A 16,211-nucleotide genomic window follows, 5' to 3' on the forward strand; every position below is an offset into this window, starting at 1 on the left:
CCAAAGTTAAATTGTCTGAAGTTGGTATTCCTGACACGGGTAATTGTGTAATCTAAATTTTTTCCACTGAAAACTGTTCCTACAAATCAGTACAAAAATGCGTAGAATGTTATATGATAAATCATAAATATACATTCAAGGTGATGGTTTTTTCCCCAAAATACACTAATTCAGAGCTATGACCACTAGTTAGTCAAAATATATATTTTTAGAAACAGAAAATACCATACCCATAATCTAATGATAATTAACTTTTAGGAATGTGCATTTATCTGTGTTTCAGGGCACTTCTATCAGTTTTAACCTCTAAAGTCCACTTGCCACTAAAGTGTATCTAGTGTGCTCTGAACCCAAGATAAAATGCATTTTTCATTATTCATTAATGCCCAATTTTAAAGAAATAAACTGTACATGAACATGTTACTTTTGCTGACACACATTAGAGGAATAGTCTATCCATTAACATTTTTATTTTTCCAATTCACTGGTCACAGAACTTTTTAAAAACACTGAATCAAGAAACATTTAACCCAGCGTGTAAACTGTGGCTCAGCTGGTAGCACTCTTGCCTCCGAGTCAGAAAGGTTGTGGATTCGCGATCCACTCCAATCCGGGTGCTCTGGTTTCCTCCCACCGCCAAAGACTGCAGGTTGATAGGTAAATTGGCCATTGTAAATTGCCCCTAGTGTAGGTAGGTGGTAGGAGTGTGGTAGGGAATATGGGATTAATGTAGGAGAGGATGTGGTAGGGAATATGGGATTAATGTAGGATTAGTATAAATAGGTGGTTGATGGTCAGCACAGACTCGGTGGGCCGAAGGGCCTGTTTCAGTGCTGTATCTCTCTCTCTCTACACCAATCTAGGCTGACACTCCAGTGCAATTGAGGCAGTGCTGCACTGTCAGAGGTGCTGTCTTTTGGTTGAGACGGTAAACCAAGACCACATCTGCCCTCTCAGGTGGACGTAAAAGATCCCACAGCACTATTTCGAAGAGGATCAAGGAAATTGTCCCTGGTGCCCTGGCCAATATTTATTTATTCCTCAAGCAACATCACAAACTTATTATCTGGTCATTATCATATGGCTGTTTGTGAGAGTTTGCTGTGCGCAAATTAGCTGCTGCGCTTTCTGCATTACAATGGTTTTTACACTTCAGAAGTACTTCATTGGCTGTAAAGCACTTTGGAACACCTGGTGGTCATGAAAGGTGCCATATAAATGCAAGTCTTTTTCTTTTGTCAGCCTGCAATGTATAAAGGAATCAAGATTTTGTCTTTATTGTTGTGGTGTCTTTAGTTTTTTATGCATTTTGTGATGGAGCATGGAGAAGGATACTTCATTACTACAGCTGAAGGGAAATGAAAAATAAACCACCATAATAATTGAAAGTATAGTCCACCATAGGGAATCAAAATGCAATGTCAAGATGACTTGAAGTACCACCCATGGTTGGGGAAGGAAGCAATGATGGGGTGGCTGAAGACTCAGCCCATGCTTACATTGTCCTTGGAGATGGAATTGGTAATATAGTTGAAGAATTGAAGACAACATTTTTTTTTTGTAGTGTGACTGCTAGAGGTGGAAGTGACATTAGGTATGGGCGGGGTGGGAATGCATTGCTGAACACCAGAAAGGTATTGTCATTTTGGGAGGGGTTTCTAGGGTTGATCATAAATTACAAATCTCTCGTTTAGAGCAAATTTTAAACTGACTCCAATTTCAACCCCTCAAGTTAGATGAAGACCCCAGATTGGAATAAGATGAACCACTTACAGCAATTATTTAGTGGTTATTTGTTTGGCTGACCCTTCCTCTCTTTCCTTCCCCACCCCAACCTGACTTGACCAATTACCAATAGAGACACTACAGTGGAAGATCTGACTGGGAATGCTTTTTCATTTAAAAAAACACAATTTATGTTGGCCTGAGAATCTTCAGTAAGCCTCTTTTTAAATTCAATGTTGGGAACTTAACAGGGGATATCAGATCTAATTTTGAAACCTGCTTAAAACCTTGTACCTTTAGTTCAGTGTAGAAATGCTATTGAATTTCTTTTAAAAAAACATGTTTTTATTGACTAGTTTCAGATGTTCCACCATATCAGCAATTTGTTGTGAATGCTAATAAAATAAGTTGATTGGAGCATAGTTTAGTATTAGTCATTTGTACCTGCAAATGGTGAGGCAGACATCAATTCAGCCATTATCCTTTAATATTCAATCAAGAGGACACTTGGATTACTAGACCTGGTCACTCATTCTAATAGAACACGAATGCTAATTATCTTAGACAATAAATAACCAGGTACTTAAAACTACTCCACGATGAGAGAACTCAGCCTTAAGAAGCGATCAGTGAAGCACCTCAGCACTCAAGTGCTGCAGAATTACATGGAATAAGCTTAGATTTCTGCTGAAACGCAATGCCAATTTGCATTTATGTAGCATAATGCAACATATAAAAAACACCCTAAGGTACTCAATCTCCAAACACACTTTATACCACAGACTAATCACATTGTGTGGAAATACACACATTTGAAGGAATAATGATGCTTTATTAGGCAATTTTCCCAGCCTGTCGTTCCAGTTCAGCAGAGAAAGTTAATATATACTATATACAGTGAAACAGTTCAACGTTCTTGAGACCTTTTTAAAAAAATCTTTTAGAAAATTAAATTATAATCAAATAGATAGACTTTCAAATCCTCAATGAGTGTAAGCACTTTTACATGCAGAGAATCACGACATGTAAAATAAAACTCCCACTTCACTTACCCCTTTATCTCTTGATTTTGAATTGAATTTCACAGTCTTTAACCTGGCTCGTTCTTTCTTCTCAACTCTTATTGAAAGAGGAAAATAACAAAACCAAAAATTTAGAATTGAACAGCACAGGTTCAAATACTTGTAAATCATAAATTGAAGCCTGTGTTTTCATGGTCAAACACACACAAGCTTATGAAGGCAGCAGTATTTCCATCATCAATACTGTCGAGAGGCACATGAAAAATTAACCTACTTACAGTTGAACAGTCTCAAGATTCTACAGCCTAGAACCAATATGTATAAAAGAAAATTAGCAGTAAAACCTGATTCATTTACCATTTAATTTAATTAAATCTGAAATATGTGAAACAAACAAGTGCTGTTCAATTTAAAAAAAAATTTGAAACCAGACTTTGGAACGGCAGGAGTCATAAAGTCATAATGGCACAGAAGGAGCCTATTTGGCCATCGAGTCCATGTCAGCCCTTTGTAGAGAGATCCAATCAGTCCCATTGCCCGGCTTTATCCCCATAGCCCTGTAAATTTATTTCCCTCAAGTGCTCATTCAATTTCCTTTTGAAATCATTCATCATCCCTGCTTCCACCACCCTCTTAGGCAGAGAATTCCAAGTCATTACCACTCACTGAGTAAGACAAGTTCTTCCTCGCATCCCCCTTGCATTGCTCACCCAAAACCTTAAATCTGTGTCCCCTAGTCTTTTTATCATCAGCTAAAGAGAACAGCTTTTCTTTGTCTATCCTATCCAAACCTGTCAGAATCTTTACATTTCTATCAAATCTCCCCTCAATCTTCTTTGCTCCAAGGAGAACAACCCCAGCTTCTCCAACTTGCACTGAAAATCCCTCATCCCTGGAACCATTTTGGTAAATCTCCTCTGCACCCTCTCAAAGACCCTCACACCCTTCCTAAAGTGTGGTGACCAGAACTAGACACAATACTCTCGTTGTGGCCAAAACAGAGCTTTATACCAGTTCAGCATAACCTCCTTGCTTTTGTACTCAATACCTCTATTTATGAAGCCCTAGATCCCATATGCTTTTCTAACTATTCTCTGAATATGTCCTGCCACCTTCAAAGATCTATGCACATGAACCCCCAGGTCCCTCTGTCCCTGTACATTCTTTTGTAATGTGCCATTTAGTCTATATTGCCTCTCTCTCTCCTTCTTGCCAAAATGCATCCCCTCACATTTCTCTGTATTAAATTCCATCGACCACTTGTCTAGCCAATCTATGTTCTGTTGCAGTTGATTGGCATCATCCTCACCGTTTGCCACATCTCCAGGTTTGGTATGATCGGCAAATTTTGAAATTTTATTCTGTATTCCAATATCCAAGTCATTAATGTATATTAAAAAAGCACTGCACCTTGGAGAACACCACTGTCTACCATCCTCTAGTCTGAAAAACAATTATTTACCACAACTCACCGTTTTCTGTCCTTGAACCGATTTTTTTTATCCAAGCTGACACTGACCCTCCTATTCATGAACCTCAATTTCAGGAACTAGCCTTTTATGTGGTACTTTATCAAAGGCTTTCTTAAAATTCATATAGACAACACCCACTGTTTTCCCTTCATCAACCTTCTCTGTTACTTCATCAAAAAAAATCAATTAGATTAGTCAAGCACATTCTGCCTTTTACAAATCTATGCTGGCTTTCCCTAATTAGCAAAACAAAAAGGACAGTCACATTAGGGCTGCACTTCCATAGTTCCCTGCAGCAATTAGTGACGGCTGAAAGGAGGTCTCTGGTTCTTTCTACTGATCTGGATGTATGTGCATCATTGGAAAGCACACACATAAATAGGGGAAAGTAAAGTGAATACCCAAGAAGTTGAATAGATGTCATTCAATGGTAATTTTCTTTTTTACATCTAATTCAAAAAGACACAAGAAATCAATTTCCTTTAAGTAGTTTGATACTAAGTAGCTGAGACATGACATTGTAACTGTGATGACAGAAAATAGGTTATTTTTATACTATTATCTAAAAACATTAGTCAAGAAAAGAGAATTCTGCTCTTTAGTCTGTGTACAACACTTGGGATGTCATTTTTTATACTTTGAACCAAACCCATATCTTATTTGTTGTTTGTTTTGAAAACCTCAACTAAATCAATAATTTACTGTACCAGATCCTAGCCATTTTCATAAAAGACAAGACTCTTTAAATTAGAATTCTAATGGTGAAATAGTCAAACCTTAATTGGCATTTAGTTCAAGGTTTTCTCAATTTACAATCATGTCTCCTCACTCCCTTTTCTTACTAAGGGGTCCAACATCTACCTGTCCATCAATTTGCTGCTTCAACTTGAAAATCTTGGCTTGGATCTCCTCCCACCCCCAAGAACCATTCTAGCTTACTTAACTGTTCACAATTCATTCAAGTTGTGCATGGCCAGATCAAGATTAGATGTCATGTGGTGGTTCTTTTCCCAGAGAATAGTGAACATCATGATCAGGCTGCTGGCTCATGGTGGATGCCAATTCGCTGAATGTCTTCAAGCCAGAGCTGGAGTGGAGATCAGCCCTTACAAAAGGTAGGTAATGCAAGGAATTCTGGGCTAGAGTGACCTCCTGGACTAGTTTTGATTGTCTAGATGGGTTTCAGGGCAATTTCCCAAATTTCTTTCCCCAAACATTGGTCTTGATTTTTGTGTCTCCCAGGAGATCATACGGCTTTTGGGACAGGGTGGGTGTATTTATTGTGATACACAAGTAATGACAATTGTTTCACACAGCTTGGATGGACCAGAAGGTCTTTTCCTATCTGCCATTGTTCATATGTTCGTAATTTAAGGCCCAGCACCATGATGTCTGTTGCCCTTATTTAAACTCTTTCCAATGATCAGATTTTTATCGAGACAATGAGTAATATAGATGTAATATTCAAATCTATTCTTACTCATTGTTTTGAAGACCTGCTTGGACTTCTATTTAGTGGAATACATATAATTTGCTTTGGCAATTGTTGCTACATGTTGAAAACTTTAATATTTAGCCAACTATCTTACTCAATATTACGACTGCTACATTTTAATATTTCTATTTTGCTGTACAATTATACCCATTTTAACACTAATATGTGTTATTTTGCATTCCTCAAAATTAAATGCTATTTACTATTCACAACAAAGCAAACCATCCTGACTTGAAACCATATTGCTGTTCCTTCACTGCTGCAGGGTCAAAATCCTGCCGAACAGCACTATGGGCGTACTGACCCCATGTGGACTGCAGCGGCTCACCACCACCTCTTCAAGGGCAATAAATGCTGGCCTTGCCAGAGATGCTCATATCCCATGAATGAATTAAAAAAAAAGCCAATGAAAGTCATCACCCAACTTGACTAGCAATATCAAAATATTCAAAAAGCAGATTATTGGGAGCTAAAAACATGCAAGACCACTGAAGAACCTTACCCTGGAATATTCCTTTAATGAACTTCTATATGCAAAGGTTAATCCACTATTCAATACATATTGCTTTGAGCTGATCTTGGTTAAAGCCAAATAAGGAAATACCTTTTTCACAAGGTGGGTGAAAATGGCAAGTAATGACATTGAACTGGGTTGAAGGACATTTCAGCTATCTGGCTAATTAACAAAAACACAGAAACCCTGCAGCAGACTGTCAGAGCAGTGCAACTCAATTTTAGATTGAACAAAGGTACATGCAATTTAGATAATTGCTACCATAACTGGATAACAAGTTTAAATAAATCCAAGTTTATAACAAGTTCTTGTGGTATTTACAACCATTTCTGTCAATAAGATCTAAGAAAATAGCAAGTCATGCTGAATAATTAAATTTAAAAACATGAAGACAATCCAGAGTCTGAAACTGAATCAAACTTTCAAGTTAATACACAGCCAGAAATGTCTGAGCAGGAAAAAATTAAATAAATCAGAATACATTAAAATACAGACCCTTTAATTATTTGCTTATTTTAAAAGGAGGGAAATAAATATTACTTCAAATCTGCAGTGATTAATGTACTTCAAGTAGGATTCACAGAACAGAAAATAAAACATAGTTTGAGATGAATGATCTGACTTGCTAGTGATTAATGAGGCATCATAGCTGTATAAGACAGGTTGGATGGACCAGTCAACATTTTCCTCTCCACCATTTTTTGGTGTTCACGAGTACCTCACACTTGAACTTCCAAAATGCAGCATTCTGTACCTGTCCAATTAAGGTGCTAATACTGTAAAGTTCTCTTTGCGAGGTTATCATTCTTATTTCCTCTGCATCCACTGTCACTCCTAGTGTGGTGCCATTGGACTCTGGTCTATTTGCATTCCCACTTTCTGACAGAACTTCTGCTAACACGGCCAGTAGTCCTAAACCTTTTTGTGTTGCGCCAAAACCTATCTCGTGCAGTGCGTATTTGGTCACTTCTGGTTAATAGTCACTGACTCCTCTAAAAGTGTCTTGGGATATTTTATTATGTGAAAGTATACCTGCAAGAATTTGCTGTCTTGCTGTTTCTCATTTTCAACTCCATATGGGTCTTCAACAGCACCTTCCAAACCTACAGCTCTACTGTCTAGAAGAACAAGGGCAGCAGGCATATGGGAACACCACCCTCAAGCTCCCCTCCAAGTCACACACCATTCCGACTTGGAAATATAATCGCCATTACTTCACTGACACTGGGTGAAAATCCTTGAACTCCCTGCCTAACAGCACTGTGAATGTACGCCACATGGCCTGCAGCAGTTCAAGGTTATGGCGTAACATCATGTTCTCAAAGGCAATTAGAGATCTGCAATAAATTCTGGCCTTGCCCATGACGCTCACACACCATAAACTAATAAAAAAAAATCCCTAACTGCTCTTTTGCTGTTGTAGTATTGGAATAACCTTTTGGCATTGTTTGCATCTACGCAGTTGCCCCTTTAAGGGTCTTTCTTGATGCCACAAACTCCTTTTATGATCTGTTTTTACATAATTTTTAATTCAGTCCAACGGGTACCCAGCTTTGTCCACAGATCTGCATTTTAGCCTTGCAAATGCCCTGCTCTCGACATTAGACATCAAGCCCTGCTGGCTTGAGCGCCATTCACCTTGATTTTTTAAAATTCTCATCCTCATTCAAATCCTTGACCCTCCCACATCTCTAACTTCCTCCAGCCTTACAATCCTACAAGAACTCTACGCTCCTCCAACTCCTTTGCAACCTCCACTTAGTGCCCCGCTAATGACAGTCATGCCTTCAGCCATCTAGACTTAATTTCTGGAATTCCCTCCTCAAATCATCTTTGGCTCAATTTTGTTCACTTTGTTGTGGCTAGTTACTGCCACTGTTGAGGACAAATGGCTTCAAAAGGCAATGTCAAAAAAGAGAGAGATTCCCTTACTTGGAGGAGTTTTGATTTAAACTGAATGCTTAGGTAACTTAACTATAAGACCAAAAATGCAGTTCCAGTACTGGGCTTGAAGCCAATGTGAGGTAACATTTTAATTGCCAATCACAGTGCTGCCTACATTTGCAACCAGTACCGCTGGTAAATGCTTTCTCATTGAAAAAGCCTGATGTAACAACTTGCACTTATTGCCCCTTCAACGTAGGCAACATCCCACAGGAGTGTAATCAGACAAAAATTGAAACCGAGCCAAAGTATTAGGGAGGAAATTCCAGAAATTAGGCCTTGATGGCTGAAGGCTTGACAATCATCAACAGTGCACAGTGGAGGTTTCAAGAGAGTCAGAGTTGGAGGAATGTAGAGTCCTTGAATGGTTGTAGGGCTGGAGGATGAGCAAGGACTTGAATAGAAGGATGAGAGTTTAACTTTGAGTCACTGTGGGTCAGTCAGTGTGCATAGGGATGAAGGAGGAGTGGGACTTGGTGCTGATTAGGTAACAAGCTGGAGAGTTTTGGATGAACTCAGGCTTATGGAGGGTGAAATAGGGTGAGGGGCCAGACCAGAGAACATTGGAAGAGTCAATTCTGGTGTTGTTTGCGAGGGATAGATATTGGAAAGTACAGCAAGAACCTCCCTGCTCTACTTCAATAAATGCCATTGGAGCTTTTATGTCCACCTCAGAAGGTAGAAGGACCTTCATTCACAGAATGACTACAGAACAGAAGGAGGCCTTTTTTGAACAAGGGTGCAACATTTCAATTCCCCAATCCTCTGGCAACACCATAAGGAGGATTGGAAGATTATGGTCAGTACCTCTGCAATTTCCACCCTTACTTCCCTCAGTATCCTCCGATGCATCTGTTCTGATCCTGGTGTGTTATCGACTAATAACAGCCCATCTTTCTATACTTCCTCCAAAAGGCAGCACTTCCTCGAACTGCAGTGGAGTGTCAGCCAAGGTTACGTGCTTGTCCGCGAGTCAGGTATGAACCCATGACCATCTGACTCAGAGGCAAGAGCGCTACCACTGAGCCAAAGCCTGCGCCAAGAAGAGCATTCCATTTTTAAAATAAATGTGATTATATTTTGTAACTATTTAATCAGCACTTAGATAGAATGGGAAACATAATCGATTTCTACACTGAGCTATATGGAGACTAAGGAAAATGTTGTTAATTCCCAGATGAGATACACAACTTCAGATTTAATTCCCATTTGTCTGATGATAATCAACATTGTGGTGTTAAATAAAAAAAATGATGTCAAGTATGACTGTTGCAATCTGAAAACTTGTTTGTCATTGCAAAACTGGTTACAAATTGCAGTTTGATGTACAATAGAATATGAAACACCACGTGAGGCGGATGTTTGTCTTCATTAGATTTTGACATTGATTGATAATTGGTCTTGGGAAATTAGAACCTCATTCAAGGTTATTCTAAGACATTATGTATTCCATTCATTTTATCCAACGCATTAAGTTTGGACTAAAAATAACAGGTCACTGGCAGATGGCAAAGGATGATATGAGGCAAACAGTATAATGCATCTTATTTCCATCGTCCCAGCTGCATCCACATCAAAAGTTTATCCCATGGCAGTCTGCTAGCATACGCTAGCTTCCAGCTTCTAAGGTACTTGACATTCTGACAAAGAATCCCAAAATTTACATCAAGATAGTAGGATAAAACATTTGCAAAGTCTACTCCAAGCTCCTAAGGTAGTATGCATTTAAATCGGAATTAAAAATTTCATTTCGGCTAGTTTTATTCTGTTGCTGTCAAGAAAACATGCTATGCCGAATGAGTAATTTTAATTCATCGGTTGGAAACTTACATTAAACTCAAAAAAAAAGGAAAACTGGAATGTTAGACATCTTTTACAAAGACTTTGCTGCAGCTAAAAATGGTCACCACTATTTGCATTTGAAAACCTTGCACATTCCAAGGAATCAAAGTGGAGGCACATGTCTGATTAACCTGTACCCAAAACAATGGCTTGCCCAATTGGTTGAACTACCCGAGATTGCTTTCATTAGCAAGACATTCGAAGTTATCCTGAGACATTAATATTGAAAGGGAAAAACCCTGCAGGAGAAAACATTGCATTACAGCCAGGTGAGGAGGGGGTCTCAGACTTCCCTTTCGCCTCTTCTCTGGTGTGACTGTAACACAGTGGTTGAAGTTACCACATCAGTGAGCGCTTGCTCCTGTTCCTCTAATGTAACTACAAAAGAACCAGACTGGTTTACTTGAGTTAAACAAGAAAGATGTAAGTTTATTATACACAACACTCTACCCCGGTTAAAAATACTAAAGATACACTACACATTCACATGAGAGTCACACATACACACACACAAATAGATTACAAAGGGAAAACAGATTTGGTAGTTGGATTAAAGTCTGGAATAAATGGAATTTGAATACGGTATATTAGTCCCATAGTCCTCAGTAGAAATTGTAGTCCTGAAGTCCTTGCTGAGCCATGTGCATGGTTGTGGGCTTACTTTTCTCAGGGCTCCTGAAATCAGAAGAGGGTTTGATTCTTGTCCCCTGGTTGCTGGCAGTGGTGGTCTGTAGGATTGAGAGAATTTCCCAGTTTCAGCCAGGTCATCTCTTGATGGCTACTGCAGGGCGGGAGAGAGGAGGAGGGGAGAGGGAGAGGGGGGGGGGGGGAAAGAGAGGAGGGGAAGAGGGAGAGAGGAGGGGGGGGGGAAAGAGGGAGAGGGGAGGGGAAGAGGGAGAGGGGAGGGGAAGAGGGAGAGGGGAGGGGAAGAGGGAGAGGGGAGGGGAAGAGGGAGAGAGGAGGGGAAGAGGGAGAGAGGAGGGGAAGAGGGAGAGAGGAGGGGAAGAGGGAGAGAGGAGGGGAAGAGGGAGAGAGGAGGGGAAGAGGGAGAGAGGAGGGGAAGAGGGAGAGAGGAGGGGAAGAGGGAGAGAGGAGGGGAAGAGGGAGAGAGGAGGGGAAGAGGGAGAGAGGAGGGGAAGAGGGAGAGAGGAGGGGAAGAGGGAGAGAGGAGGGGAAGAGGGAGAGAGGAGGGGAAGAGGGAGAGAGGAGGGGAAGAGGGAGAGAGGAGGGGAAGAGGGAGAGAGGAGGGGAAGAGGGAGAGAGGAGGGGAAGAGGGAGAGAGGGGGGGAAGAGGGAGAGAGGGGGGGGAAGAGGGAGAGAGGGGGGGGAAGAGGGAGAGAGGGGGGGGAAGAGGGAGAGAGGGGGGGGAAGAGGGAGAGAGGGGGGGGAAGAGGGAGAGAGGGGGGGGGAAGAGGGAGAGAGGGGGGGGGAAGAGGGAGAGAGGGGGGGAAGAGGGAGAGAGGGGGGGGAAGAGGGAGAGAGGGGGGGGAAGAGGGAGAGAGGGGGGGGAAGAGGGAGAGAGGGGGGGGAAGAGGGAGAGAGGGGGGGGAAGAGGGAGAGAGGGGGGGGAAGAGGGAGAGAGGGGGGGGAAGAGGGAGAGAGGGGGGGGAAGAGGGAGAGAGGGGGGGGAAGAGGGAGAGAGGGGGGGGAAGAGGGAGAGAGGGGGGGGGAAGAGGGAGAGAGGGGGGGGAAGAGGGAGAGAGGGGGGGGAAGAGGGAGAGAGGGGGGGGAAGAGGGAGAGAGGGGGGGGGAAGAGGGAGAGAGGGGGGGGAAGAGGGAGAGGGGGGGGGAAGAGGGAGAGAGGGGGGGGGAAGAGGGAGAGAGGGGGGGGAAGAGGGAGAGAGGGGGGGGAAGAGGGAGAGAGGGGGGGGAAGAAGGAGAGAGGGGGGGGAAGAAGGAGAGAGGGGGGGGAAGAGGGAGAGGGGGGGGGAAGAGGGAGAGGGGGGGGGAAGAGGGAGAGGGGGGGGGAAGAGGGAGAGAGGGGGGGGAAGAGGGAGAGAGGGGGGGGAAGAGGGAGAGAGGGGGGGGAAGAGGGAGAGAGGGGGGGGGGAAGAGGGAGAGAGGGGGGGGAAGAGGGAGAGAGGGGGGGGAAGAGGGAGAGAGGGGGGGGAAGAGGGAGAGAGGGGGGGGGAAGAGGGAGAGAGGGGGGAAGAAGAGGGAGAGAGGGGGGAAGAAGAGGGAGAGAGGGGGGAAGAAGAGGGAGAGGGGGGGAAGAGGGAGATGGGGGGAAGAGGGAGATAGGGGGGGAAGAGGGAGATAGGGGGGGAAGAGGGAGATAGGGGGGAAAGAGGGAGATGGGGGGGAAAGAGGGAGATGGGGGGGGAAGAGGGAGGTAGGGGGGAAGAGGGAGGTAGGGGGGAAGAGGGAGGGGGGAAGAGGGAAGGGGGAGGGGGATGGGAAGGGGAGAAGGGGAGGGAGAAGGCCTTGATGGCCCTGTTGATAAGGCCATTCTAGGTAATTTAATCACAGAGCACCCCATTGTTCTGGCTAGGTTGAATGAGACTTGTCGTCTCCAGTTTGACCTTTTGGTGTTTCAAATGTAAATTGCAGTGCCCATTTTGGCTGCTTTTTTCTTAAAGTGCTATTTGTAAGATTTTCCAGTAAAAGTGTAATGTAAGGTTCCAACCGATTAAATCAATATTTCCCATTTGGCATAGAGAGTTTTCATGACAAATGAAACCCTGAGGCTTGAGAGATGGAAATTCCTAGCCTTGAATCTCATTAGAATGTACTAGAGAATACAGTCATGTGACCATCTGTTCATCTCTGTGAAAGCAGGAAGTTTTCTTTAGACAAGCCAGTGACACACACTGCGCAGAAGCCAGAAGTCATGGTGGGGCATGCAAAGCCCAGCTGCCAGATCCAAGATAACAACACTAAGGAGGAAGCCCTCTGCTCAACTGTCTCCAAGAAAAACGATCAACGCAGAACTTCAGGGCCACGAATTCAACCAGAAGACCACTGAAGCTATCAGATGCCACAGACTGTATAATTGTTATTTGTTCTGTACTCGAATCCAACACAAACCCATTCCACAACACTCTGTAATCTATTTGTGTGCGAGAGATTCCCGCGTGTGTGTGGAAGTGTAGCATAATTTTATTTTATTTAGATAAGAGTTTAGATTTTTTTTTGAAAGTATAATAAACTCACCTCTTTCTTGCTTAACTCAAGAAAACCTGTCGGATTGGTTCTTTTACAAACACAACAAAGCTAAAAAGGTATAACACTCACTGAGGTGGGAAGCACATCCACTGTTTTAAAAAAAAACCCTGTTGCAGTCAAATAAGAGGAAGGACAAGAGGGGAACCTTGTGACCCCCCCTCAACTGTTCGTAACACAAAAATGTCATTTGAATTTGACATCACTACATTTAAACCTATGACAATTAGGCTGACAGATGCATCGGATGGTCCAACACTACATTTTCATCTTTCTGAATATATAGTTTGTTAATTTGAGATATAATTTCAGTGTTAATGACAAAAAAAGCACCTATGCTATTTTAGATACTGAACACTGCTCACAGTAACAGTCAGTCTTCTTCACTGTGTTGACAGTTTTATTTACTATTTTAAATGTACTAGAACAAGGATTCACGAACTGTGGTACAAGACATCGCCAGGGGAATGCAGAAGAAATTGACTAACGGCAGATCCTCTTGCAATCTCTTAGACGTGCTCTCTCTCGTGAACTTCCTCCGCATTCTCTCATCTGCACTTCCGATACCTAATCTCACTCGCACTGCTTTCTTTTCATTTACAGTGGTATACAATATGGCAACCATTCTGCATCTTTTCTGACATTAGCAGTCCATAGAAAGCACTAAACAGTTTCACTATAAAGTGGTGAGTTCAGCAAGTTTCCAAAAACTTTGCTTTATATCTCAGTGAAACTGACGAGAAAGCTCTCTGCTTTTTGCCCATGGGGGAAGCAGAACTTGTTTATTTTCTCCCGTTTCACTGCAACTTATTGTGATTTTCACTAAATTAGGAGCTGTGGACTCTCAGTCCCTGGCATTGATGGCACTGTGGGCAGTTAAAAATGGGGCTTCAGGGTTTGCATTTGATCAGGTTTAAACTTTCTGGTAAATGGAGTTGCCATTTGCTTTGGTAAGATGGTTTAAAATTAAAAGACTTGTAATTCAGAATATTACCCAGGTCACTACTGACTAGAAATTGCAGGAGGTGGTACAGGCAGCTTGAAAATGTGCTGCACTATTCTTTGGGTTACTATATCCAACTTAAAAAAAAAAATCTTCCCTTGTTGTGGCCCAGGATTTTTCCTCCTTTGGAGCGCCCTTTTGCCTATCTTTCATGGTGCTCATTTTGACTTTTATATTAGTTTTATGGAAGGAATTCAATCTATTTTGTTTTGAAAACAGTCATTTTGAGAAAATCCTAACATATTTTCATCAACTTCACAGGCTGACTGATCCAGTCTCTGTAAAGTTGATTTTTATTAAGTGTGCACTGATCCCAATTTAATTGTGAAACTCAACTTGACTAAGAAACAGCATTAAGATGTGAAATGTTAGAGGAAACAAAATATTCAAAGTAATTGTGTAAGCAATCTTATTTTTAGATGTGGTAAAAGTTAAGTACAATGAGTTGCATTAACAGTAATGCACCTGGAGGGAGAGAAAAGTTCACTCAAAAAGAGGTCATTTTATAGATACAAAAGAACATAAGAAATAGGAGCAGGAGTAGGCCATTCAATAAGATCCTGGCTGATCTGCCCCAAGACCCCAACTCCTCTTTTGTGCAGCTCCTCATAATCCTCAACTCCCCGATATTTCAAAAATCTATCTACCTCCCCTTTAAATACTTTCAGTGATCTAGCCTCCACAACTCTCTGGGGGAGAAAATTCCAGACATTCACTACACTCAGAAGAAATTCCTTCGCATATCAGTTTTAAATCAGTGTCCCCTTATTCTGTAACTATTTTATTTTATTTAGAGATACAGCACTGAAACAGGCCCTTCTGCCCACCGGGTCTGTGCCAACCAACAACCACCCATTTATACTAATCCTACACTAATCCCATATTTCTACCACATCCCCACCTGTCCCTATATTCCCCTACCACCTACCTATACTAGGGGCAATTTATAATGGCCAATTTATCTATCAACCTGCAAGTCTTTTGGTGGTGGGAGGAAACCAGAGTACCCGGCGAAAACCCACGCAGACACAGGGAGAACTTGCAAACTCCACACAGGCAGTACCCAGAATTGAACCCGGGTCGCTGGAGCTGTCAGGCTGTGGTGCTAACCACTGCGCCACTGTACCGCCCTATGTCCCCTAGTTTGAGATTCCCCCACCAGTGGAAACATCTTCTCAACATCTACCCTGTCAAGCCCCCTCAGAATCTTGTACATTTCAATAAGATCACCCCTCATTCTTCTGAACGCTAATGAATAAAGGCCTAACCTGTTTAGCCGTTCTTGTTAAGTCAACCCCTTCATCCCAGGAATCAGCCTAGTGAATCTCTTTTGAACTGCCTCCAATGACAGTATATCCTTTCTTAAATACAGGGACCAAAGCTGTACACAGTATTCCAGGTGCAATCTCACCAACACCCTGTACAGTTGTAACAAGACTTCCCCATTTTTAAACTCCAACCTCCTAGCAATAAAGACCAAAATTCCATTTGTCTTCTTAATTACTTGCTGCACCTGCATGCTAACTTTATGTTTCATGCACAACACCCAGATCCCTCTCTCCATTTAAATAGTCTGCCTTTTGATTCTTCCTATCAAAGTGCATGACCTCACACTTTCCTACATTAAACTCCATCTGCCAAGTTTTTGCCCACTCACTCAACCTATCTATATCCCCTTGCAGATTCCTTATGTCCTCATCACGTGCCCTCCCAACTATTTTTGTGTCATCAGCAAATTTGGATACATTACGTTCTGCCCCCTCCTCCAAGTCATTAATATAGATAGTAAATAATTGAGGCTCGAGGACTGATCCTTGTGGCACTCCACTAGTTAAGTCTTTCCAACCTGAAAAGGACCCATTAATCCCTACTCTGTCTTCTGTGAGTTAACCAATCCTCAATCCATGCTAATACATTACCCCCAATACCATGAGCTCCTATCTTGTGCAATAATCTTTTATGTGGCACCTTATCGAATGCCTTCTGGAAATCCAAATACACTACAACTACCGGTTCCCCTTAATCAACTCTG

At 42.2% G+C, this 16,211-nt stretch overlaps 1 protein-coding gene across 11 annotated transcripts in view; it reads right to left on the bottom strand.

Moving 5' to 3' along the window:
* Positions 1 to 16,211, bottom strand: part of dlg1b (discs large MAGUK scaffold protein 1b) — a 438,658-nt gene that overhangs the window by 37,230 nt on the left and 385,217 nt on the right. For all 11 annotated transcript variants that reach the window (XM_068042457.1, XM_068042451.1, XM_068042454.1 and 8 more), the window contains one exon: positions 2,778 to 2,844. In XM_068042457.1, the coding sequence (XP_067898558.1) occupies positions 2,778 to 2,844 (67 nt within the window). The remainder of the gene's footprint in view (positions 1 to 2,777; positions 2,845 to 16,211) is intronic.

The sequence above is a fragment of the Heterodontus francisci genome, chromosome 11 (genome assembly GCF_036365525.1).
Source record: "Heterodontus francisci isolate sHetFra1 chromosome 11, sHetFra1.hap1, whole genome shotgun sequence".
Lineage (NCBI taxonomy): Eukaryota > Metazoa > Chordata > Chondrichthyes > Heterodontiformes > Heterodontidae > Heterodontus > Heterodontus francisci.